The sequence below is a fragment of the Ceratotherium simum genome, chromosome 6, assembly GCF_057802395.1.
Source record: "Ceratotherium simum simum isolate JZ-2026a chromosome 6, ASM5780239v1, whole genome shotgun sequence".
NCBI classification, from domain to species: domain Eukaryota; kingdom Metazoa; phylum Chordata; class Mammalia; order Perissodactyla; family Rhinocerotidae; genus Ceratotherium; species Ceratotherium simum.
The window spans coordinates 62793534-62818971 of NC_141905.1; the positions used below are offsets into that span (position 1 = coordinate 62793534).

At 50.7% G+C, this 25438-nt stretch overlaps 1 protein-coding gene across 2 annotated transcripts in view; it reads left to right on the forward strand.

Moving 5' to 3' along the window:
* Window positions 1-25438, forward strand: part of SUFU (SUFU negative regulator of hedgehog signaling) — a 105013-nt gene that overhangs the window by 75922 nt on the left and 3653 nt on the right. For both annotated transcript variants that reach the window (XM_014785696.2, XM_004428012.3), the window contains exons 9-11: window positions 12632-12766; window positions 14284-14422; window positions 23297-23365. In XM_014785696.2, coding sequence (XP_014641182.1) covers window positions 12632-12766; window positions 14284-14422; window positions 23297-23365 — 343 coding nt within the window. The remainder of the gene's footprint in view (window positions 1-12631; window positions 12767-14283; window positions 14423-23296; window positions 23366-25438) is intronic.

Sequence of the window (25438 nt, forward strand, 5' to 3'; positions counted from 1 at the left end):
CAGAATCTGCAGTCTGGGGGGAATCAGAATGTCTCCTCTGAGGTGCTCGGTGCTGGTTAGCAACTGGTTGAGAAATGGTTCCTCCCCCTTTGCCCAGAACATTTTCCAACACACCCCTCAAGTCTCAAGACTCCAGCTCCCTGTTATCTCAGGATCGATGACGATGGACTCAGTTCAGATTAGCAAGCACAATTGTAATATCTGTGCTGCCCACTCTGGGACCTGACCCCATTTCAGATAAACCACATGGATTGCGACTAAGAAAGCCGACCCACAATGTGCTGTCATCTGTGTTTGCTCTCTCCCTATCAGGGAGCATCCAGCGCGGGCCTTATTATGTCTTTGTGTCTGATTTTCCTTTAGTCAGGCTTTCTGGGCTGGGGCGCTCTGATGCATGGGTCTTCATGGGTCCACACGTGGTCTGAAGAGGCTATGGAGATAGACCAGAGGTTCAGAAGGGCTGATGGAACCTGGGCGTTAGAGCTGGGCTCTGGCCTAGTTGGGAGAGTCAGGCACTTGCTCTTTTCACAACTCAACAGCAACTAACACTTATATGGTGCTTAACATGTGCCAGGGAATGTTCCAGGTACTTTATTCCATATTAATTTAATTCATCCTCATGGTCGCTCTGTGAATGAATAGATAATCTTATTATCCCCCTTTTATAGATGAGGAAACTGAGGTGCAGAGAGGCTAGAAAGTAACTTGGCCAAGGTTAGAAAAGGGTAGAGCTTAGGGCAGTCCGTCAGCCATTAACCTGGTGTGGTCTTCTTACCCCATTCTCAGGGACCCCGTGAGGGACACACTGGACTGTGTGTCTGTGTGACTGTGTGTCTCTGAGGTAGTAATAGGCCTCACTGATGGGCCTCATCTAACTAGTTGGAGCATGAATGGAGACCTCTGACATGACACCGAGGACAAGGCTAAAGTCCTATGTTAGAAGCTCACTGTGTGTATTTAACTCTAGGGAAGGACATACTGTCAGCCTCAGTGCTTCCAAATCCCAGAGAAAACAAGCTGTTTCATAATTGGCTCATTTATACCAGAATTACTTTTTGACACAAAGCCTTGTTTTCCTCATGTTCAGAAACAAAACGAACCCTATCTCCAGCCCCTCCACCACCTCAGGGCTAGGGGATTTCTTTCTATCTTTCTTGAGGCCTTACTTCCTGCTTCCCAGAAAGGCAGGCCCCGCTGGGTAACCTGCTTCTCTCTCACTCGCCCTTACCAGCCCTCCTCCCACTGCCTTCCTGGAAGGAGAGTTTTTGGCCCTCTTTGGGGCTTCTTCCAGCATTTCACAACCCTTACATTCCAGCCGTGAAATTTGTATCTGGCTTTTCCCAAGATGATCAGTTGAGAAAAGCCTCCTTCGGCTTGCTGGCGCCTCCCTTCCCACTGCCTGCCTGGGTGAGTTTGGGAAGCATGGGAAGCAATTCCTTTGTGCCACTGGGAGCCTGGCTTAAGGACTGCGCCTGCCAACATTTGTAAGGACCTGGGGGTGGGGGTGGCGGTCACTGGGCATCCTCTCTATCTGAGGTTGCCTGGTTAGACATGGACTGTTCTACAGAGTCTGGCCTTTGCTCCCCAGCCTCTCCACAGTGACTTGGAGGCCATGCGTGGTCAGGTGCATCACATGGAAAGGTTTGCATTTCTATAAACTATTGCTCTGATGCTGGGAACCTGCATCGGTGTACCAGGACCTCCTCCTCCCTCTGCCAGTGACTCATGGACTCAGCTTGGGGGACCTTGGGGAGCTCTCTGGGTCGCATACCCTCCCAAAGAGGAGCAGGGCTCATGCATGTATGTACACATGTTCGCGGGGAAGGTTCATGACTGTGGGAGAAGCACTTTTTAGTTGAGGCACCTTTAAAAAGCAAACTAACCATCATTGCTGAGCCAAGTTTCTCGGTCTTCTGGAATTGCACCAGCACCTATAAGGCCTTTTTTTTTCTTTTTGCCTTAATTTTCTGGAGAATTAAAGTGTTGTAGCATGAATTCTCCTGTTGTGACATTCTCAGCTGCACCCTCCCCACAACACACACACAAGTAGACACATACATTTCTCTCCACTTTTAGGAGTGTCTCTGTTCCCATCTGTTTGGCCTTTTGGATGGGATGACTTTGCTGCCTCTGTTCCCATCTTGAATAGCTTGTGACCTGGCCAGGGAGTCATCCTTTAGAGAAAATTGTGTTTTGTTTTGCTCAACCTATGAGGCCCATGAAGATTAATTAGAAGAAGAATATTTCTAGTTTGCCTCCAGTGAAATGAGTGAAGGAAGGTGAGTTTCCATCTGGGAAAACAGCTGGGCTGTTGCTATGGCTGCTTGCTCCCAGGGCAGTCTTGGGTAACCCTGCTCTAAGGGATCTAGTGCATCAGGGCAGCAGCCAGCCTGGAGCCTGCGTCTGTCACATTGGCTTCCCTCACCACTCCCACGCTGGGGAAGTACGGCTGTTTTCACTGGAGAGAGAACCCAGAGAGAAACAGCTCTGCTCTCAGGGCCCCAGCCAGGCCCCGCAGGGCTGAAGGGAGGAAGGGCCCAGGCCTCTGTAATCCACGTTTGTCTTGCTAAGTGCCTGCCTTTATGTGCGTTTCTCAGAAGTACACATTTGAAAGGGCAGGACAAGGGGCTCCACAGCAAGTCCAGCACGGGTGAATTCCTGTTTAAACTCCATTCTCTGCTCCACTTCCCCAAAGAGATGAAGCCGTGGCCATTGTTAACACCCCAGCCTCAGAGTTCATGGCCCACACGTTGAATTCTCAGTCCAAACTGCATCCCCCTTCCTCGAGTTGCACAATCAGGAGTATTTTTATCGCTCATCCTTGATCCTCAGTGTCACCCAACACTTTAGCAGTGAGTCACTTCTCCAGAGAAGGGAAAAGGAAGGCTCAAAGGTGAGAGCTGGAGAGAGGAAATGACTCAACATCTCAGAAAACAGAAAGCCAAGGGCTCTGGCTAGAGCAGGCTCATTCAGGAAAGCAGGGGTCCTAATCTCCCACCCAAGTCAGAGTGCAGGGCTGGGGATGGAGGGCACTGTTGCCCAGAGGAGTTAAGAGTTGATTAAGGAGTCCACAACCTTAAGGCAAGTTTTCCTCACCCTGTCTTCTTCAGCCACAGTCTGTCCCACTGTTCCATTATTACATTCTATCCTTGGGATGTTCACAGTGAAATGATTGCATTTTATCATTTGGTTATTGGTGTTTACTAATAACCTTTGAGACCTTTTACTCCTTGTATCTTCCCTATGAGAGAATTTGTCAGAATGACCAGGTGATACAGCCTTGTGCTTAACAGTAACTGTGGACTTGAGCCAGTACTCTCACCCCCACCCACACCTTGTTCCAGTCCTGCCCTGAGGGGAGACCTGCAAGTGGTTCTTTCTCTAGAAAGTTCAGAGCTTTCGTCAGCAATCTGAAAGCAAAAGGAATGATCTCCTAGGCTAGAAGCAGAAGCCAGAGGTTGGGCTGGGCTCAGCAGGCCAGACCCACTTCACATCTGAATAGTTGCCAATCCTGATGCCCTGGTTCTCGCTCCCGGGCGTCCCCAAGGAGAAGGCCCCAAGTCATGTGGCCAGTGCAGACGTCACCACTGTCACAGGACTGGGATTGTGGCTAAAAGGAGTCTCAGTGGTTCAGCTCCTCTCCTTTCCACGCCTGCTGCCATTGATAGAATATGACCAGTTCCTTTGGGCTAAAATGGAAAAATTAAGACTTTTAAATCTGAAGAGACCAGAGTGGAGAGGAAACATGGATAAGGTTGTTAGTCTGTAAAGTGTGGGCAGGGTGAACAGGGCATGTACTATAAACTGTACGGCACTAGAAATCAGGAGTCTATCTTGACACTGGAAGGAGAAGGTGTTTTTGGATACTTAAAAAGTCACCTTTTGCAGTGGGAAGTGTAAATAGAGAATGTGTTATAGAGACATGGTAAAGAAGAAATAAACAGAAAAATTTAATCCCTGAATTACCGAGGTGTGCCTCTAAACCATCCCATAAACCACCCCTCAGCGCTCCCAATACAGAAAGAATCCTGGGCTAGACAGGTTCTTGTGGCCGAGTAGGCAGTTTTTATTGAGTATCACCATGTGCCAGGCCCTGTGTTGAGGGCTGCTGTTGTCCCCATTTTACAAATTATAACACAGAGGCTTAGATAAGATTATACAATTTATCTAGGGTCAATAAGCTGGAATAAGTGTCCAAGCCAAGATTTGAACCTTGGGTTATTTGACTCCAGATCCGGCATCTTCACCACTGGGTACTGCCTGTAAAAGAGGATAAAAGTGGAGGAGGTGCCTGCCAATTCACAGGAAAAAATAACTGGAAAGAGGGCCTTGGAAGTCTACATACCAATGCACAGAGTGAAGCTGGTATTTTAGTTTGCCTGGAAACCCCGGAGGGTGGCAGGTCAGAGGGGGCCATTTGGCTGAGAGAAGCATACTTTTTACAAAATAAAGTGAAATCTGCTAGAGGATATGCTCCATCAAAATGAGTGAGGAAGACATATGGGGCACAGGAAATGGGGTCCAACATGAGAAAGAGGCAAGAGGAATCATCAGGGTTAGAGGGACGAGTGATCCCATGAAGACAGATGTGCACCAATTGGGACTGAAGTAGTTTGGGAGGATCCTCTGAAGAAATGTCTTTAGAAGATAAAATTGATAAATACTTGATGTATTTGTATGTCTTGGGAGAATCTGTAGACCATTGGTAGTTAGTTTAGGATTGAACTGGTGATAAACACATAGAAAACCAAGACAGTTATTAAATCCAAGGAAAATAGAAAATTACACCAGAAAGGAAAAGTAATCCTAGTATATACTATGTGGCTCAGTTGTAAATAGAATTGGTGTAGGATAAAAATGTAAACACTTAGTACTGATCCAAACAAACTTACGACACAGTTATCCTGGGAAGATGGGAAGGTGGCAGTGTGAGATGGAAGGGAACTGAAAGCTCATCTTCCGTAGTGAGAAGTCAATAGGTAAAGCTGAAAAAGGAATACCGGGAAGTAGAAATAAAGTATGTTAGAAATAGTGAGGAAAATACCAAAAGAATCAGCTAACAGAGATGAAAGTGTTGTCTCTAAGGAGTGGGGAGTGGGAAGACTGCTGGCTATTATAATGAACCTTATAGAACTATTTGACTCTTTAAACTTTAAAAAAGAATAGTAAAAAAAGTCAAAGAAGTGATATTGTAGGAGCTGTTACAGCTTGCCCTGCCCAGTAAAAAGAAAGGTACACACTCTAGGTAAAAATCACAAAATTGGCACCATGGCAAGCCCTGGTCAGTGCAGAGAAACTGCAGCTACCCCAGCATCAGGCTAAGAGCTGAAGGTGAGCAGGGTGTAACCATCCGACAGGCCTCCTGAGCTCATCTGTCTTGGGGTAAAGGAAATGAGGAGGGGCACTCAGCTGTGCACCTAATTCTGAGCAGCAAGGAAGTTGATGGAGTAGGATGAGTAGGACTAGGGTTGACTGGGCCTTGGGAGAAAGCAGCTTGGACAGAGCAGGGTTCAGGAGGGAAAACCCTGGGCCCTGTCAGAGCAATGCCTCAGCCTTCTGGGAGTTTTGTTGGGTATTAAGTGAAAAGCGGTTCCTGTGGCTAAGGTTTGGAAGATACTGGCTTACACAAAATGAAACTGGTTTGTTTGGCCTCTGTAGTCCTCCTCAGAGTCTTCAAAATGCCAACATTTTTGTGAATCTCTAATCTGAGATACAGCGTATTGCATCCAGCCCTTGCCACATCTGCTTTTTTAGAAGCTTCTCTTAAATTAAAATTCCATCAAATACCCTTTGGGAAGCCCTGCCCTGGCTTCTAGGAAGCAGTTCTTTTAAGAGTTCAGGGAAAAAATAGATGTCTTCATGGGCTCAAAACCCCAGAAGGAAGGATCACTCAAAGGGATGGGTGGTTCTTGAGGAGTAATATTGTGGTTACATTTTAGCTAGCATCAGGAAGACCTGGGGGTTTTGTCTCAGCCCTTTGTTTGCTCATTGTGTGAATTTGGGCTAGTTATTTAAGTCGGAGTTTCAGTTTCTTCGTCTGTAAAATGGGAAAAATAATATCTATTTATAGGGTTGTTATGGAAATGAAAGGAAGCAAAGTATATAAATAGTTTAGCATGGGACCTGGCTGGCACCATAATCTGCACTCAATAAAAGGTACCTCTTAATATTGTTATTGTGAATAGTCCCCTGAAAACTAAAAGGAGTGTCATACCTCCACAGACTGGTATAGGTATGTAGAAAATCCTTTATATAACTCAGATTTTTATTTTGAAATTTGAACAAAAGCTGGAAGGAGAAGTATGATGTACCAGCACAGACTGTAAGGAACAGGATCAAGAAAAGCTGAAACTCAAGAAGAACTTAGTCTTGCAAAAAAGTGCTATGATCAGCAAAAAGGACTTTATTTTTTGTACTTCTGTTTGGAACAAGAAGAAAACCTATGCCTAATTGTTTGGACAGAGTAGTGTTAATCAGTAGTGAAGAGAAAGTAAAATTTACTCGAGTTCTATTATGCTTCCATCTCAAAAAGAATGGTTATCAAACTAGGAAGGGTTGCACAGGCATTGATAAGAGGATTGAAGCCATGATTTCAGATCTCCTGGTCCACGTGTATTGTTCCCCCAGAATACCAGGAGAATTGGCAGATGAGACTCATGAAGCTGGTGTTGGAAATCTTTAAGGGAATGGGAGAGAAGTGTTGGCAGACTGAAAGCACTCAAAAGTTTCAAGATGCAAAGAGCATCTTGTACTTTCTATACTAGTGAGCCTTGTGTCAACTCTAGGGAAAATTCTGGACTAGATTATTCAGCAAGTAGGCCGTGAACACCCTTTAAGGGAAAGAGTGAGCCCTGAGAGTCAACATAGATTTACGAAGAGTCCTCACTGCCTTTTTAGAAATAGTTACGTATTTTTACCTGGTAGACAAAGGAAATGCTGTAGACCTTATATAGGTGGGGTTTAACAGCACGTTTTGAGAATGTTTTCTGACATCATTGTTGCCAAGACAGGGAAATGTCCACAGAGCATCCAGGAGGGTGAGGGGCTTGGTGATGGGATGGTTGGGTTTATTTATAATTGGTTGGATGAGCATACCCAAAGAGTAATGATGTCAGTCTGTCAGCCTGTCTGCCTGGCCCTGTCCTGTTCACTGTTTATTTATTTATTTTTTTGTGAGGAAGATCAGCCCTGTGCTAAAACATCTGTCAATCTTCCTCTTTTTTTGCTGAGGAAGACTGGCCCTGGGCTAACATCCGTGCCCATCTTCCTCCACTTTATGTGGGACGCCGCCACAGCATGGCCTGCCAAGCAGTGCGTCGGTGCACGCCCAGGATCCGAACCGGCGAACCCCAGGCTGCCGCAGCAGAGCACACGCACTTAAGTGCTTGCGCCACCAGGCCGGCTCCCTCGCTGTTTAATCAAAGCCTGGGATGAGAACATCCATGGCGGGTTTATCAGTTTTGTCAGTCACGTGTAGTCAGGAGGGAATGCCAATATGATGGATGCCAGAGTCAGGTTTCAGAAATATCCAGACTGGTTGAAACACTAGCCAGATAATGCAGAGTTTTGCTCTTAGCTCCAAATAATCCATAGTACATATAAGATGGGGGAGAAGAGGTCTAAACTCAGCCCATGAGAGAAAGCCTGAAGGAGATTTCGTTGACAGAAGGAGGGCAGTATGAGTTGGTAGTGTGAGAGGTTACAAAGAATAGGCAATTTGAAGACAGTTTTAATGGAAATAAAGTATCCCAAACAAGAAAGCTCATAGTCCCTCTGTGATCTGCACTGGTTAGACCACATACCATATTTATTTCCGCACACAGCACTTTATGACTCTCTGGCTTTGACGAGCTAGAGTGAATCCAAGGGAGAGTGATTTGAATGGGTGGAAGACTTCAGAACCTTGTCTTAAGAATATGGTTGAAAGTTGGAGCCACAAACGTAGTGGTTAAGTGCGCGCGCTCTGTTGCGGTGGCCCAGGGTTCGCAGGTTCGGATCCCAGGCACACACTGATGCACCACTTGTCAAGCCATGCTGTGGTGGCGTCCCATATAAAGTGGAGGAAGATGGGCACAGATGTTAGCCCAGGGCCAGTCTTCCTCAGCAAAAAGAGGAGGATTGGCGTGGATGTTAGCTCAGGGCTGATCTTCCTCACAAAAAAAAAAAAGTTGGGGCCACAAATACTGGAGAAGAGAAACTTGCTGGACTGTGAGAGCAGCCTCAGGGATTTGAAAGGCTGTCTTGGAGCCTGGCTTAAACGACTTCTGGGGGACTTGAGGACTAGTAGATGAGAATTGCAGGAAGGCTGATTGTGCTCTGTAGAAGGAAGATGGCCTTGCCAGTGCCTCTCTCAGCAGAACAGAAGCCTCAAGGGTTTTTGTTGGCCTCTGCTCAGGCCTTCCCAGAGCACCACCAATTGACCACGGCCCACAGTGTCTGCTCAGGGAGTCAGGAGCCCTTTCAAGCCCCATCTCAGAAGTCCTCGCTCCCAAGCTCAGTGTAAGGACCGTTGCTCCGTTGCTCGGAAGGGGAACTGACCTGGCCAGAGGCAGTTGGATTCTGGGCCCATGGTAAAGGCAAATAAGTCTCTGTTAAGCTATCGACATTCTTGCAGGAGGAGCAGATAGACTTCTGGAGGCAGCCAGCTGACATCCTGTTAATGCATTCCAGATATATTTTGAGCACCTACTACATCCCAGGCACTGTTAGGTGCTTCACATGAGTCATCTCATTTAATTCTTATAATGAAAGGGTATTGTTATTTATTCCCATCAAGAGGATGGTGAAGCTTAGAGAGAGATTAAGTCGTTTGCCCAAGGTCATCAGGACTCGAACCCAGAACTTATGCTGTTAGCCATTCTGCCTCTTGGAACAATAGCTCGTCCTTCATCCCCTGGCCCCATATCCCTAGCAGTCCCTAGCGGGTGTGGGCCCTTCTCCCTTCCAGCCCCCCGAAGCTCTGCCTTCCCTTCCACTGGGAACTCAGGGAGAAAACAGCCCAGCTGAAAAATTAGGCCACGCTGGCGAGCACACTACTTATTTTTTTATGACTAAGATTAAGCTGACAACCATGCAAAACATTGCAAACCTGTGTCGGCTGCAGATTTAATACCTCACCCAGCCCACACAAATAATTCATGCTTCTGCATCGATGTCCAGAAAAAACAAATCAGCAAAAAGCTGGGCTCCTGCGTGTGTGTGGAGCAGCCGCGTTTCCATTGAAGCAGCATGCCGGAAATACCCAGGCTCCGGGACTGCAGATCTAGCATTTTGCAGTTTTTTTTTCTTAAAAGATTAAAGTACGTTTTCAAATGATTGAAGGTTGGTGGGAGGTGTAAATGTGGGCACTTGTCACATTAATTCTTCAGATGATTAAGTTCTTTTCCATTTCTTTAAAGCTGTTTGCAGTGGGGTTTGATGTCCCCGTTCCGGGTGAGTGTGCTGTAGCAGTTACCAAGGTGACTTTAGCTGACTTTCAACAATTTATTTTTCCCTCCAGCTTGAGACGTCTCTAGCCCTGTGTGCTGTTGATTCTTCTCTCCCAGCCTCCACCCCCACCCCCAGTTGCTATTCATCAGCGTTTTCTCCTGTGCCAGAGAGGCGGGGATCCTCTAGCAGGCCCCACACGCTCAGCGGCCCAGCCTGGCAGCCAGGCCTCAGGCGGTTCGGAATGTGGTGGGCTGTCTCCCTGAGGACCCCTTGTCAGAAGTGATTGTAAGAGTTACACCCTGGCTCTTCCACTTAAACTCACTCTGTAACCTTAGGCTTGTCACCTCACCTCTGAGCCTCAGTTTCCTCATCTGCAAAAGAATGTTTAACCATAGATGCTGCCTGGGGTGCTTGCTGTGAGGACTCAGCGAGTGCATCTATGGACTCTATACTGGGGAGCAAAGTCAGGGCCTGCCACAGGAGGGTTCTGCTCCTGTCTGGGCCCCGGGCACCCGCCAAGAGGTGGTGCTTGGTGGTGTCCTCCCCCTCGAAAGGGAGGCGTAGCAGCCGAGGTGTAAGAGAAAGAGAGCTGGTCCGAGGTCCTAGGCTTCCACGCTGGCCTGCCACAGACCAGCTCTGTGGCCTTAGACGCATTACTGGCTCTCTTTTGTAAAGGAAAGAGGTAGATTAAACAATCTCAGAGTTTCCTTCCAGTCCTGAAATTCCATGACCCTCTTGGCCATAGCGTTTGTCTCCTTCACAGGTCTTGTGAAAGGGTTTGTCAAAGGAGAAGCTAGGGCAAAGGGCGGTTTCAGAATTGGCTTTGAGAAACCAGAGGAAGGGACTGCTTTGTGAGAGAGCAGTTGCATCTGGGTGGATCCACCCAGCTGGTGGGAATGGTCCCCATTACCTCAAGGGCTTTTATAAACCACTGCCTCAGCGGAGCCCTGTGCTGCCTGATGTCACCTTCCATCCTTTTGCCTGCTGACCTCACACCCTCCCTCTGGGGAGGGGCTCTGCCTGTCGAGGTGCCTCATTGGCCACAGGCCCCAGTGCTCAGTCCCCCAGTATGTGAGGAGGTTGTGCCCCCACCGGCTGTCTGTCAAGCCCAGACATCCTAGGTGGCTCCTGCCCCTTGAATGATAAATAACTAGAGCCTCTCACCCAGTATTTTGATGGACACTTGGGGAATTGTTCTGAGATTCACAGCCCAAACCAGGATCCGGCCTTTTGAATAGGATCAGTGGGTAACCCTCATTTCCGGCTGAGGCAGATTTGAGAGGTTGTCAGTGGGGGCAGCTGAATTTGAAAGAGCAAATCTTAGATTGCAAAGGGACCCTGTGGCCCAGCTGTGGAACAAGCTGTGGGTGGGAAGCAGGACAGGAGGGAATGGGAGGCAGCAGTGACAACTCACTGTGGCCGGGGCACAGTCTAGAGGAATCTGGCACAGGGCTCCTAGGGCCTTGAAGCCCAGCAGGGTGGTGGCCTGGTTCTCCTGCCCAGCCAAGCCCACTGGTCTGAGTCCTGAGAGTCTGGTTTCCACTCCTTCAGTGAGGATTGTGTCATTTCCTGGTTAGATGAAGGATATGTATGTCACTGCAGCTCCTGGCCGTTAGTAGGGTTGTGCGTGCTCAGAGCCTGCTCTGATGTCACAGACTTTTCAGGGTCAGCTGGAAGGAAGCTCTTGGAGCCGCATCTCCTGGTACTCTTGGAGTACTAGCCTTGGAGAACTTGGAGTCTGAGGCTTCAGGGCAGGGGAAGAAGGGCTTCCAGAAGCTCCCGCCACTCTCATAGGGAAGAACAAGCCACTGTGACATAAACTTGTATATGTTGGCCAAAGATGAGGCTTTAGAACCAGACCTACCTGCAACCAAATCCCAGCTCCACATGCCCCGCCTATGCGACCTGGACAAGTTGCTCAACCTCCGTGATCCCCAGTCCTTATGTGTAAAAGGGATATAAGAATAGTGCCCACCTCAGAGGATATGAACAGATACTTTCCCAAGGAAGATATACAGATGGCCAATAGGTGCATGAAAAGATGTTCAACATCACTAATCATCAGGGAAATGCAAATCAAAACTACACTAAGGGCCGGCCCCGTGGCTTAGCAGTTAAGTGCACGCGCTCTGCTGCTGGCGGCCCAGGTTCGGATCCCGGGCGCGCACCAACGTGCCGCTTCTCCCGCCATGCTGAGGCCGTGTCCCACATACAGCAACTAGAAGGATGTGCAGCTATGACATACAACTATCTACTGGGGCTTTGAGGGGGAAAAAATAAATAAATAAAATCTTAAAAAAAAAAACTACGCTAAGATAGCACCTTATACCTGTTAGAATGGCTATAATCACCAAGAGAAAAAACAACAAGTGTTGGAGAGGCTGTGGAGAAATGGGAACCCTCATTCACTGCTGGTGGGAATGCCAACTGCTGCAGCCTCTATGAAAAACAGTATGGAGATTCCTTAAAAAATTAAAAATAGAAATACCCTATGATCCAGCTATCCCACTATTGGGAATCTATCCAACGAACCTGAAACCAACAATCCAAAGAGGCTTATGCACCCCTATGTTCATTGCAGCATTATTCACTATAACCAAGACATGGAAGCAACCCAAATGTCCCTCGTGATGATTGGATAAAGAAGATGTGATATATATATACAATGGAATACTACTCAGCTATAAAAAAAGACAAAATCGTCCCATTTGCAACAACATGGATGGACCTGGAGGGTATTATGTTAAGTGAAATAAGCCAGAGAGAGAAAGACAAACACTGCATGATTTCACTCATATGTAGAAGATAAACCAACACACGGACAGAGAGAACTGTATGGTGGTTACCAGGGGCAAGGGGGCTGGGGGGTGGTCACAAGGGGTGAAGGGATACATTTATATGGTGACTGACAAACAATAATGTACAACCAAAATTTCACAGTTATAAACTATTAAGACATCAATAAAAAAAAAAAAAGAATAGTGCCCACCTCATGGCGGCATTGTGAGGAGTAGTGTCAGTGAAGAGAGCTTTGCACAGTGGCTGGCACTTGGCAGACACAGAGTGAATGGTGGCTGTTGTTATTATTACCATCAGTCACCGTCATTGTCATTATTCAGGAACCCAGCCTGAGAAACTCTTACCTTGCTCCTCCCTGCAGTCTTTACCTTGTGCTGAACCTGTTCCTGTGCTTGCTTCGCAGGAGCCGCAAAGACAGCCTAGAAAGCGACAGCTCCACGGCCATTATTCCCCATGAGCTGATCCGCACCCGGCAACTCGAGAGTGTCCATCTGAAATTCAACCAAGAGTCAGGAGCCCTTATTCCTCTCTGCCTAAGGTGAGCCCCACATCACACATCTTGGCCTCAAGGAGCCCCCAGGCCTGTACTTGCCATCTCCCCCACACCTAGTGGAGTCTGGGGCCTAGTCAGGCAGCTCCATCTTGGGCCTGTGGGGGAGCCTCTTCTTTGTCCAGAGAAGTGTCCCTCAGTCCTGCTCCCTTAGGAAGGTTCAATGACCTAGGAGTCTTGGATGCCCCTGCCATCCCATGAGCCCAGAGTCAGGGGTGGCAGGGTCCCCAGTAGCACTGGGGTAGCAGGGCAGGGGTTCTGGTGGGCTGGGTTCTATTTTCTCCTGCTTGCTGCTTTTCCCATGCAAAACACTCAGTTCTCGAAATCCAGTGGCCAGGCCAGCAGACTCCTTAAGGGACCTGGAAGCCCAGCCTTGTCCCTTCAGCTGCTGTCCACAGTGCCAGAAACCCAGCCCTGTGGCCAGGATTCAGCCCTCTGCTTGGGGATGCTGCAAAGGGCTGAATCTGTTGCAGCTGGCTTCCTCCACGGCCCTCAGGGTTTCCACCAGCACTTTTATAGTAGGAAAGGCAACAAGAAGAACTCAACTCAGACATCAGTGACAAGGAAGAAAGGAGTTACCCTGGTTTGGACCCTCCCCACAGTCCCCAGAGCCTGGGGAAGGAGCTTGAATGCTAACCAGCCTTGGCCAGCCACCCTGGGCAACAGGGCGAAGACAACAATGGTCAGAATGAATAGGGGCTGGCAGGGCACCCCCACCAGGACCCCAGCCATTTCCTCCCAGCTCCCTCTCTGGCCCAGGCTCAGGGCCTTTAGTCTGGTGAAGGGTTAATCTGAGGCAGCCTGAGAAAGCAGAGAACAGGTTTCGCTTCCTTTGCTGACTGGCATCTCTGCCCCACTGGTTGCCCCTGCCTGCCCTTCTCCCAGGTGTATTTCCAGACTGGGGATTAACAGTAACTTCTTGTGGCTGCCTCAGAGTGACCCCACTTGGCTTCAGCCTTTTTTTTTTTTTTTTTTTAAGGTGTGCTCCTGGCCTTGGAGCCAGCCATTTAAATCTTGTGGGAGGGCCCAGGAGCAGGTGGAAGATTCTGCCCTGGACACGGGTTGTGCTGTGAAGGCACTACGCTATCATCCAGGGGAAGGGAAATTTGTTTAGGTACAACTTCACGCCCACCCTCCAGACAAAGGGGGACATGACCTCCCTTTTAGTTCTGGGCATGACCTTGGGGCACATTGCTAACTGCCTCTCTGGCCTCAGTTTCCTCACCAGGACATGAAGGAGGTGGATTCACTACCCCTGCAGGCGCTTTGAATGCTGATCTAGTGTCTCTGCTAGCTTTGAGCACTTCAGGCGAATGACAGTAGAGAACTTGGAAGGTGTTGAAGCGAACATGCTTGGTTATGGTCGCCTGTGAGTGGGCATGTGGTTAGGTGGTTAGTGGTTAGGAGGGCATTTGCCAGGCACCTTGTCCCAGGGAGCATAGCCCCCACAGACCCTGAGCCTTGGCTAGGCCTGCTGTTCACTGTCTCCGTGTTCCCATCCCCAGGGGCAGGCTCCTGCATGGACGGCACTTTACATATAAAAGTATCACAGGTGACATGGCCATCACATTCGTCTCCACGGGAGTGGAAGGCGCCTTTGCCACTGAGGAGCACCCTTACGCAGCTCATGGACCCTGGTTACAAGTGAGAAGGCTCTTTTTCTTCTCCCTACCTCCCTTCCTTGGGCTCGTCCCGTCCTTGCCCCCTCCATCTCCTTTGGCAGCTCCCTTCCTGAGGGGCTGGTTGTGAGATGCCATGTGGAGTATGGATGCTGCTGCCTATCCCACCAGCTCAGGAGCATTTTCTGGCCTCTCCGCCTATCACCTGAGACACAAGTGATTACTCCCAGGCCCTGACCATTGGTAGATCTGTTTGCCATGGAAATCCAGGTTTGAGAGAGCTGAGACTTTTCTGCACTCTGGGTACCCTGGATAAACCAAGGTACAGGAAACCGAGGGTGAAACGGGATGGGAGGAAGTGTGGACGCCTCTCTCTAGTGGCTATATGGAAATCCCACCAGAATTCCTAGAAAGTGGGCATCTGGACCTGGACCTGGGGCTGGGATGGGCAGGCCTCAGCAGACAGAGCCTCCCCTTCTCCCCTTGTCTAACGGCTCTTCTGTTCCTCCTGATGGAAGCCCAGCTTCTCTGCACAGAAACCTGCTGGCTTGTCCAGAACACTTTGTCCCTCCTTTGCTCTTCTGGCTGGAGCACAGCTTCCGAGCCACTGCCAAGCGGGGTGCTGGGGGTGCTGAAAGCCATAGGCCTCCTTCCAGCCCTCACCCTGTCCCAGGTCTCTAATGGCTGCTCGACGTGGTCCAGCATACTCCCAGATGTATTAGAGGAACAACATCCTTTCTTGTTTCTTGGGGGTGTGGGAGGAGGAACTCTCCACCTTACCTCTCTCAGGAGTATCCAGAAATGGAATCTGACCCTAGTCCAAAAGGTGACCCTGCCTTGTTTGTGGTGTATGGGAGCAGGGGGGATTATAGTAGAGGGGAAGAGAATTATGCTGGTTTTGTGGGCTTAACCCGGTCTGGGGGGTCTGTGAAGCACGTATACTGTTAACATGGGCATGCTTTTTGTGTGTGTGTGCCGGCTTGCAGCCGAATTTCTCCTCCTTCAGGCCAGCTCCCTCCTACCCCCCCCACCAAAATACTAACCCTTAATTAAAACAAACAGCAAACAAAGGACACCAACCACACTCCCCAGAATAAGCCAAGGTCAAAATGGAAGCTGGTGCTTTAGGGATATTGTGTTCCATAAATTATCTTGCCTTTTCCACTGTTGGTATTACATTGTTTCATAACAAAATTACTTTGAACCATAAAGTTATAAATACATTTTAAAAGTCCTACTTGGTAACATTAGATTTCTGTCCATGTGGTGTTGGTAGTTACTGTAGCAAAAGCGCTGAAGTGTAACATTTGAAATTAGCCCAGCAGAAGTGGAAAGGGCCTTTCCCCACCCCCAGCCGTACCCCAGGCCGCCAGGCTGCCTCTGTGGAGAGAGGGAAGGGAGTAGGCCTCTTGCCTGGGCAGAGCTGATAAGGAGCAGGGAGGTGGGGACAGTACAGGAGACCCCAGCCCCTAAGAGGTCACAGGTCATCATTCCAAGTAGGCAACAGTGTACCAGCAGGTCTCAGCAGAAGTGTCCTCAGATAGCTATTTGTGTGTATTGAAGGTTCAAGCACATTTTCTTGAGCAAGTTGGGATTGGGGTCGCCCCAAACTCAAGAAGAAATTCCACCCAGTTACCTTTCACGTGCTCAACTCTGAACCTGTCCTTGGAGTCCTGCCATCTCCATCTTCCTACCCTGAGGAGGGGTTGGTTAGCATCTCCAATTCTCAGCAGCCAGGGGACCTTGGCCCCCAGAGGAATCAGCAGATATCATGTTGCCCCTTAGGCCCCCCAGAGTTCTGGACTCAACCCCAGTTCCCAAGCCCCTTATACCCTGCTGATGTTCCGCTCCTGCTCCACTCCCGCTCGCCTCCCTGGCAGCCCCTCAGTGAGCTTGAGCACTGGGCAGCACTGCGGACGCCCAGCACATGGTCCCCTCCGGTGCGCTGTTGCCCTGGGAACCGGGAGCGGTGGGAACCAGCTGCTGGCCTCGGCATGTTTCAGTAAAGTTGCTGTGCTGGGAGCTGCTTAATCAAAGGCCTGTGTTATGGGCTCATTAGTGTGGTCCACCACACGGGCCAGCTTACAGGGTAGCTCCCAGGAAGGTTGGCTGGGGCCCCACTCCCCAAGCACGCACCCTCACTCACTAAGGGGTTTCTCAGGCCCTTTCCAAGGAGCCCTGGGAAACCCTCTGCCCCTGCCCCCAGCCCAGCCAGTCCTCAGCTGTGGAGCCAATACCCACACCAGCCCTCCTCCCCGCCCCCAAAGCAGTCAGTGTTTTCTGCATCTGACTGCCAGCCTGCCTTCCCCTTTAGGGTCTTGCCACTGTGGTCACAGGCAGCTCCCTAGCTTGTGGGAACCTGGGCTTGTAATTACTTGTGGACCTCTGTGTCTCCCTCTGGGGCTGGCTGTCTCTCTGGGAGTCTGCAGGACCTCCTGGAGGCCTAGGGTTAGGCTCATAGTCACCAGTGAGCCCCAGGCCCCTCTCGAGGGAGATCCCAACACAGAGAGGCCTGCCTTCACCCCTGTAGGACTCTCTTGCTCTTACTCCCAGGATCGGAGATGTCTCCTTGGCCCCTGTGTGCCCAGGCCTGTTGGGGGCAGAGGAACAGGAAGTTGCTGAATGCAGCAGACCTAGGACTTGAAGAGACCCAGACTTCTGTTCTCTTAGCTACTGATTGAGCATTCCCCATTGGTCCCAGCTAAATTGGGAGGAACTGGGATGACTTTCTTGCGTGAGCCTTCAACAGCCTTGGAAGCCCTCACTCCCAGCCTTGGCACCTTGTTCTGGCTACCAACCCAGGCCTCTTACCTCTTGGGGAAAAGGCATGGCAAAGACACCCCACATGGAGGAAGAGTGACAAAGGAGAGGCTGAGAGAAAAAGGCAGGTGAGGGAATCGGCCCTTTCCGGAGCTTGTGGGGTGGCCCCAGACAGGCCTCCACACCTACCTACTCCTGGGCCTGTACCTGCCCTCCAAGCACCCCGTCCTCATCTCTCCAGCTCGAGGAACATCAAGGCCCCAGCATACAGAAAAGCAGGGCCATCTGCAATCCCAGGGTGAGTGCAGTGGCCACTTCCTGCTTCCTGGAGGAGCAGGAGAAGCAGGAATCCTGCTCCAATTCCACAGGCTTTTCAGTTTCCAGAGGTCGACACCTTGACTCCATCTGCCCTACCATTTGTTGTTTTCATCCTGGTTGAGATGGTAAAGCCTGTCAGCCAACTTCAGAGCTTTGCAGGAGCATCTTTAGACCCTGAGGGAGGCCTGCCAGCATCCTCTCCTGCACACCTTCCCCCAGCATTCCTCATCCCAGTGGCTTCAGCAAGCCTCTCTCTCTTCAGTTTGTCAACACCGGGCTGTTAGTCCTCTGAGCGGGAGCCCAGCCCAGAGATGAGTCGTTCATCCATCCCCAGCCAGGGTTGATCTGAAGGGGGAGAATTCGGCCCCAGAGGTCACATAGGGGTCACGTCACCAAATATGAGAATATTTTTTTAAGCCCTGCAGTGCTTTCTCAGCTGTGTGGTGTCTGACAGCTCACCCAGGTGGCGCCCCCATTCCTGGCCATTCCCCACCAGCCCTGATGGGAGGCCCCAGGCTTGGGAGAAGACACCCAGCAGCTGTTCCGAGTGGGCTCCACTGCTCCAGGCCAGGCTGGGGGAATAACTGCTGGGCTCTCCTCCTAGCCCAGTGGCTGACTCACCACTATCCTCTGGACAAGCCCCGCCATCTCCTGTCCCCAACCACCCATTTGGACATTGTGTGGAAGACGCTTGGCGATCCCTGGCCCAGGCCCTGGGTGGCTCCTCTTTGATGCCTCTACTTTTTCTCCTTCCACTGGTGAACCTGGCCACAGCCTGTTCTCCCTGGAGACCTTTGCTTGAGCTGTCACGGGGACCTCATTGTCCAGGGATACACCCATTAAGGTTTAAGTCCCAGCACTGTACCCAGGGAAGTACAGCACCCTGCCTTTCAGGAGAGGACTGTGATGGCCTGCTGTGCCCTCACCAGCCAACAGCCAGAGCAGGAGGAGTCTGAGCCTGCTCCTGGCCACCAAGGCCAACTTCTCAACACTCACCGAGAACAGGAATGAGTGAGGCCTCACTCTGCCATCACTGCAGCCATACCTGCCACACACGCCTCTGCCCCCAAGCCTGGCGGGTCTCTGGGCTGTTTTCTGGCTTTTGTCGGGGTGGGACGCAGACTGGACTGCTTCCTCGTCCCTGCCTCCTCCGCTGTCATTGTGGGTGCCAGAGCAGCTCCTTGGCAGGCCCTACCCTGTAAACAACACATTTCCTTCCCTGAGAGAAGGAAAGGGAGGGAAAAAGAAAGCCAAACTTGTTGGGAAGCAAGAACACCGTGTCAACAGGAAGAGCAAACAAGGTCCCAGACAAAGTGTGGATTGTCACACCAAGGGGAAGGGGTGGGCATTGTCAGCGCTGTTTGCAGACTCAGAAATATCGTTGACCACAGACATTTGAATCCGATCTGCAGCAGCTGCACTCCTGCCTGCAGCACAGCCGGGCCTGCCCAGGACAGGCACTGACAAAACATCACTTTTTGGGTTCCTTCTGGAACTTGCTGGGGCCTGGGGAATTGGGAGATTGTTGACAATCCTCCCTTGTCACCAACTAGCCAGGCTGTCCTAAGGTACCAGTTGTGAGCACCTTGGAGTAAGCTGCTGGCCTAGATTCCTAGCCCCCTCCCTGACCCAAGGTGGGGGTTGGGGGTGGGGGCAGGGAGCCACTGTTCCCCTCACAGCTTGGCCAATTAGATGGCGGGGGAGCTGCAGCCATCTTGGTTCAGCTTATGTGCAAAACCCCTTCCCCTGTGAGCCTCAGTATTTCCCAGCACTCCCCCCACCATGATTTCTTGGGGTGCCCTTTAAAAATGCAGATGCCTTGGCTTTGCCTGGGATGTTGTGCCTCAGAAGGTCTAGATTCAGAAGATCTGGATAGGTCCTAGCATCTTCATATTTTCAAAAGCTTCCCAGGGGAGTTTGCTGCTCAGATTGGTTGGGGGGCTTTCCCCTCTCACTAGAGAGTCTCCTCTCTCCAAGGACTGTTTGTGCACAAATGTAAGCGTTTTATGCCCGGCTCTTGGTGAGTGCAACGTCAATGAGTGCTATTATCATTTTTATTGTTATTATTATTTCCACAACTGTTTTCAGGGCTAGAGTAACTGTTGCCTTATGTATGCATTCATCAAGCTGGCCTGGAAATTTCCCCCACTATTCCCCCTTGAAAACCATCTTTGGGCATGGTTTGCCTTCCTTTCCAGGTGGCCAACCTGGTTTTTGAGCAGTTGTGTGTCTCTGACACTCAGGGTTCCAGCCCCTTGAGTGGAGCAGGTGGCCGAGAGATGTGTGGCTGGTTGGGGTTGGGACTGCTGGTTTTCTAGGCCATTGGTCAAAGGCAAAGTCACCTTCACCTACCCCATCAGAGGAGAGAGAGGACTCAGCACTGAGTACACAAGGCTTCTAGAATCAGAGTACTTTCCTCAGACAGGAAAAGAGCATCCTCTACCACCATGAGGTCAGATCACTGCTCTTCTAAAGTTGAGGAGACTTGCCTCCTCTTGACACCTTCTCCTCTGCAAAATGGAGATGCTAGTTAACTCCCTCTCAGGACCACCATAAGGATTCAGTGAAATGATACTGTCAAGCACTTATGCCTGGCACATGGACACAGCATTGCTCCTACTATTGGTGGTGTTATCATTACTGCTGTCATTGTCATAACCATTTCTGTTATTATTTGTGGCAGAGCCAGGCAGCTCCATAGGGACTCAGCGAGCTTCAAGAGCCTCAAGCCCCAGAATTGCACAGGCTTTTCCCACACTTGCATCACAACGGCGAGTCTGTTACTTGTGAGAGCACCCAGGAGCCGCTCCATCATAGCTGTCTATCTCCAGTGTCCTGTTGATAAGATCTGTTAACATTCTCAGTTCCAGGTCTGAAATATACAAAGAACAGGGCCTGTTTGTTCAGTCCAAGCTTCTAAGGTTTAACTCTCAAAGGAAATTAAATTAGGTGCCTGGAGCTATGACAGTCTGTCGTGTTTCTTTGCAGGATACGTCACCCTTAATATCATGCAGATCTCATGTATAATTTTCCCTGTTTAATTCTTTTAAAATAATGTGAAGTTTCCAGCAGGAACCAGGAAATCACCAAAAGTGAAAATTGAGGGGCGACTAGGGTTTGTCCCCTTTTGTGATCTTGCCATCCCCTCCCCTAGCTGAGTATAAAATGAGTCCATACACAGATGGTACACACTTGGTAATTACTCTACTAAAAGCCGCCATAACTCACCCTCTCTCTACCACTAATTCCAGACCTTTGTCAGAGGAACTGGCTTAGGACTGAATTCCGTGTTGGTGGGGTTACCTTTCCCATTGTTGAGACACAGCTCTCTCAAGTCTCACTGGGTGGCCACAGCTCCTGTGAACCCTCCCCCCGCCCCAGCACTAGTTACAGCCCCAGACCTATTTACCTCTCTGGCAGAAAATCCCTCCTTCAAATTATTTGTGGGTTAGAAATCAGCCTGGCCTGGCCCGGACTGGAGCCATTGTAATATAATTGGGTTTTAGGTATGCTCTTGTTTGTGCTAGCATTTGCAGAGATGGCAACAAGCCCTAGAAATGCCAAAAATATGAATGTGACTTTTATACTACTCAAGCAGACTGGTGATAACTGGTAGAGAAACTCTGGACTTTTTGGGGGGGAAAACCCCTGGGATAAGAGGAAGAGGAGCAAGGGCTCAGGCTGTGGGAGGATCAGGGTGACTGGGAAAGGGCCACTGCAGTCTGGGAGAGGAGTCAGCCAGCCCCTCCTGGGGGAACGTGGAGGAAGAACGGGGCTGGGAAGCGGCACCTTAGGTGGCATCTCCGTGTACCGACTTTGCCTGTCTAAACCTTGTCTCTGTCCTCACTTGAGGCCTGAGCTCCTCAAACAGAAACTTTGGTGTGGAGATCCGGGCCAGTGGTCAGAGCTGTTTTGTTCCTGATGTGGGGTTGCAGCCTGGGAAGGAGACATCCTTGGCTCCCTGTCAAGCAAGGGAGGGTGCATGTCCAGGTGGGAATGGACTGCCTTCCTGCCTGTGTCCCTGGGGCTCCACCCAGGGCCTGGCCTAGCAGAGGCTCCCAGGGAATGCTGTGGAAGTGAATAGATTGATGGGCAGATGAATGGAAGAATGAATAAATGAGTAAATGTCATGTGAGTAAGAATTCAGGGTTTGGAAGCAATACTTCAGGCACTAACTTTAGAGTCCAGACATGACCAGGAGTATGGTCTTGTCTCAGCCGCTCACAAGCTTTGTTACATTGAGCAAATTACATAACCTCTCTGTGCCTCAGTTTCCTCATCTGTAAGGAGACTGAAGGAGATAAGATATAAGAGCAGTTATCACAGTGCCTGGCATGGTGGTGGTTTGTCGGCTCACCTGGGTGGTTTTCTCATTCCTTGCCCCCACCTCCACCCCATCAACTTCCTTCCTTTGGAGTCTTCCATCCTGTGAGGTCCCTAGTAACCCTGCTTGCTCTTCTCTGCCATTTCACTTCATCTCACAAGCTGATTATTTCCAAATGTTGAAACTTTTGGACAACATTTGGGATATAGTCAGCTTGTGAGATGAACAGATAGAGTGGACAACTCCCAGGGTATTTTCTCAAGTTCTTGATCCCCATCCTTCTCATAGGGGGGTCTTCCTCAGAGGAGCCCCTCACCTTGGTCTTCACCCCATTGTCTTTCGTCCTCTGTGCCCCACCCAGGGCATTCAAAGTCTGCTGGAGGAGGCAAAGCAGAGGCAGGTAGAGCCAGGGGTTCAGAAGGCTCTAGTGCAGAGGGCAGAAGGCCCCATGGACCAGCACAGGGAGAAGAGGGGTAGAGGAAGGGGTCAGACTGGGAAAAGGAACGACATCCTCAGCCTGGGCCCAGCATGGTACAGGCCTGGGGTGAGCTTGGCCTGGCTCTGCAGAGCCAGCCTGAGCAGAGGAGCCTGTTGGGAAACCAGGCCATCAGATTGAGGAAGGCTTGAGTGCCCTTGGACATTCCCATTAGCTGTGAAAACTTCTTTAGGGGCTAAGGGCGGTGGTTGTGCCAGCCGAATAGCGGAGCCAGGCTGTCCCAGACATCAAAGCATAAAGTGACAAGGCATCGGACTAGAGCAGCAAAGTGGGACAGCTGGGAGGTGACCTGGAGAAGAGTTTTCTCAAAGGAAGTTTTGAAGAACTCAGTGGCTGAATGGGGCCTACAGGGCAGGGGTTTGGGAGCTTCCGGCCTGAGAGAATGTGGATGCCTTGATGGAAATGGGAGTCGAGATTCCCTTTCCCATCTGTAAAATGAGAGAGCTTGGTGCACAGTCTCCAAATTCTCCAACTCAGACATTCTTGGATGTACCTTCCAGGGCATTTCCAGATTCCAGACAAGGCTTGTGTTCCAAATCCAAACAGATTCCTTTTGTCCTATCAAGTCGGGGTGGGGGGGGTGACATATGAGCCTGGTTGGGCACGGAGGATGTTGGCAGTTGCTCTTCTCTGCCCCTCGGTTTTTCTGTTTCCCCTCTGCCGCACTGCAACATGCAGGAGGCCCGAACAGCCAAAATAGGGTAAATTCCCACGCATTTCCATGTCCCTTCTGTGACCCACACTTCCATCCCACCAGATGTCCCCATGCTTCCCCATTGTCCTCTGATGCCCTTCCTTCTCTTAGTCCCTCTGATAGAATTGCAGGCAGGGGGTGGGGGGTGACCATCGGGGATAGGCCTCAGGCACTTCCCTCTGTCCCTAGAACAGATCACTGTGGCTCCTATCTCCTCCATGGCCAGAAGAAAGGTCCATAGCTTGGCAGTTGGCAAAAAGACCATATATTAAAAAAAATAAAAGCCTGTCTTGTGTCTTCTTCCCAGATTCTGTTGACCGGAGAGTTTGTAGAGAAAATGTTGGAGGACTTAGAAGATTTGACTTCTCCAGAGGAAGTAAGCCTGTTTGATTCTCTCTGATAGTGGGTTCCAGTTTCCAGGAGCGTGTGTGTGTGCGTGTGTGTGTGCATGTGAGCCTCTGTGTGTGTGTGTGTGTGTGGTGTGGGGATAGGCTGGAAAGGAGACCCTGGAGATGTTAAATATCTTTATTTCTGTCTTCCCACCACCCCCTGCCCCACCCCCAGCCCTCGTAAGGACACCCAGCAAATTGTCTGAATTGCCGGCTCCTGAGAACCTCATTGAAGAGGCAGCCAGGGCCTTCAGGCTAGTACGAGTTCTCCCCAGCCCCTGCTGTTCCCTGGCAGGTTCTGAACAGAAAGCCCACGCCTGCTGCCAGAGAACATTCCACTGGGGAGTTCTGGTGGGCAGTGAGGGACTCCTGCTCTCGCCTCAGGCCACCCAGGAGCCACTCTCCTTCCTCCCTTCCCCAACCATAAGCTCTCCCCTCTTGGTCTGCCTCTTCCAGCCCTAGCCCAGAGCCCAAGGAGCTGGCAGGCCAGGTGGGGGCTTGTGCCTTCCCTGGCTACTCCTCTGGGGTACAGGAATGGAGCCCATAATCCCCTTTGTTTTTCTTCCTTGTTCCCGGCATCCTCATTTGTGGGGACTTACCTCATCCTGGAAAGTCCCTTCCCCTCCCCCGGCCTCCTACTAAGCAGCACCCCAGCAGGATCTGAGCCTTCCTGGCCCCAATGCCTGATAGGTTAGTGGAACATTAGCAAGCTGGCCTGGCCTCTAGAAAGCTCTTCTGGGCCCTCCTCTGCCTATGGCAGAGACAGACCCTTCTCTCGCCCTGTCTGCCGGGAAGTGTGTTTGTGGGAGAGCTTCTTTACCTCCCAGGGGCCAGGCTTTCAAGCCACAGGGAGGCCAGGCAGCAGCTAGCTTTCAGCCAGCACTGGAACTTCCAGCTGCAAGGGTTCCCAAGGCCGAGTCAGCCAGGACACGGTGGCCTCTGACGTCCACAGGGTAGAGGAGAGTGCAGAGGGTGGGACTGTCCTGTCCAGGTCTCCAGGAACTCCTCAGAGCCTGAAGTCACCCCTAATAGGATAGTGTCTTCTCTGTCCTCTGGGATGCAGCTTGGTAAATTAACTCATTTATACATTCAGAATCACCAAGCACCCAATCTGTGCCAGCCAATCAACCCCCACAGATCACTGGTCCCTGAGGCCTGGCTCCCATTCAGTTAGACCGGAGCCAGCTGCCCAGAAGCACTTCCAGAGAGGCCATGTTGCACTGGAATGGCACTGTGCCAGACTGCTGCTTTGAGCTTGGGTGTTGAGGGGATGGGAGGGGGACAGTCCAGGCAGGAGGGACAAGAGCCAGGGGCCACTTAGGAAAGTAGGTCACTAAAAATGAGGGGTTTTTTTTGCTTTCCTGTCCAGAGGCTGTCCCCACACCCTGCCCCATTCTCTACTTTGGTCCTGGCTTGGACACTCCCCCATCAGAGGGAGAGAGACAGAGCCAGCCAGGAAGTGTCAGGCCTATCCACTTCCCGCCCCAGCTCTAGGCAGGCAGAGGGCTCTGTTCTTCCTCCTTTCCAGCCTGGCCTGACTTCTCTTTGAGCCCCAGGACAGTGAGAGTCATAAAAAGCAGACCCTGTTTCCAAGTCAGTGAGCATCTATTGAGCACCAGCTGTGTGCCAGACCACATGCAAGGTCCTAGAATACAGAGGGAATAAGATATCTTCCCCTATCCCCTCGAGAAGCTTGAGAAACAAAACTGTAAGCAAGTCAGTGATTCCCCTGGTGGGGCAGGAAGGCCTTGGGGTCTCCTTGGCCACCACTGGGACTACTAACCCTGGGAAGCAGATGAGAATGAACAAGGGGGAGCAGCATGGGAGTTTGTGCCTCCCAAGGATGCACCAAGCCCAAGAAATCACCTCCAGCCACACTCTCTGCTCCTCCACCCCCCACTGAGGCCGAGCCTTTGCAAAGGCTACAGAGGGCAGGTTCCAGGGTCCTTCCTCACCAGCCTCTGAAAGAGAAGCCATGGTGGGGACAGGACCGCAGAGTTCCAGACCTCTAGCCACTTCCCTGTAGCATCTGCACCCTCCCCCTGCCCCCCATCCTCCAG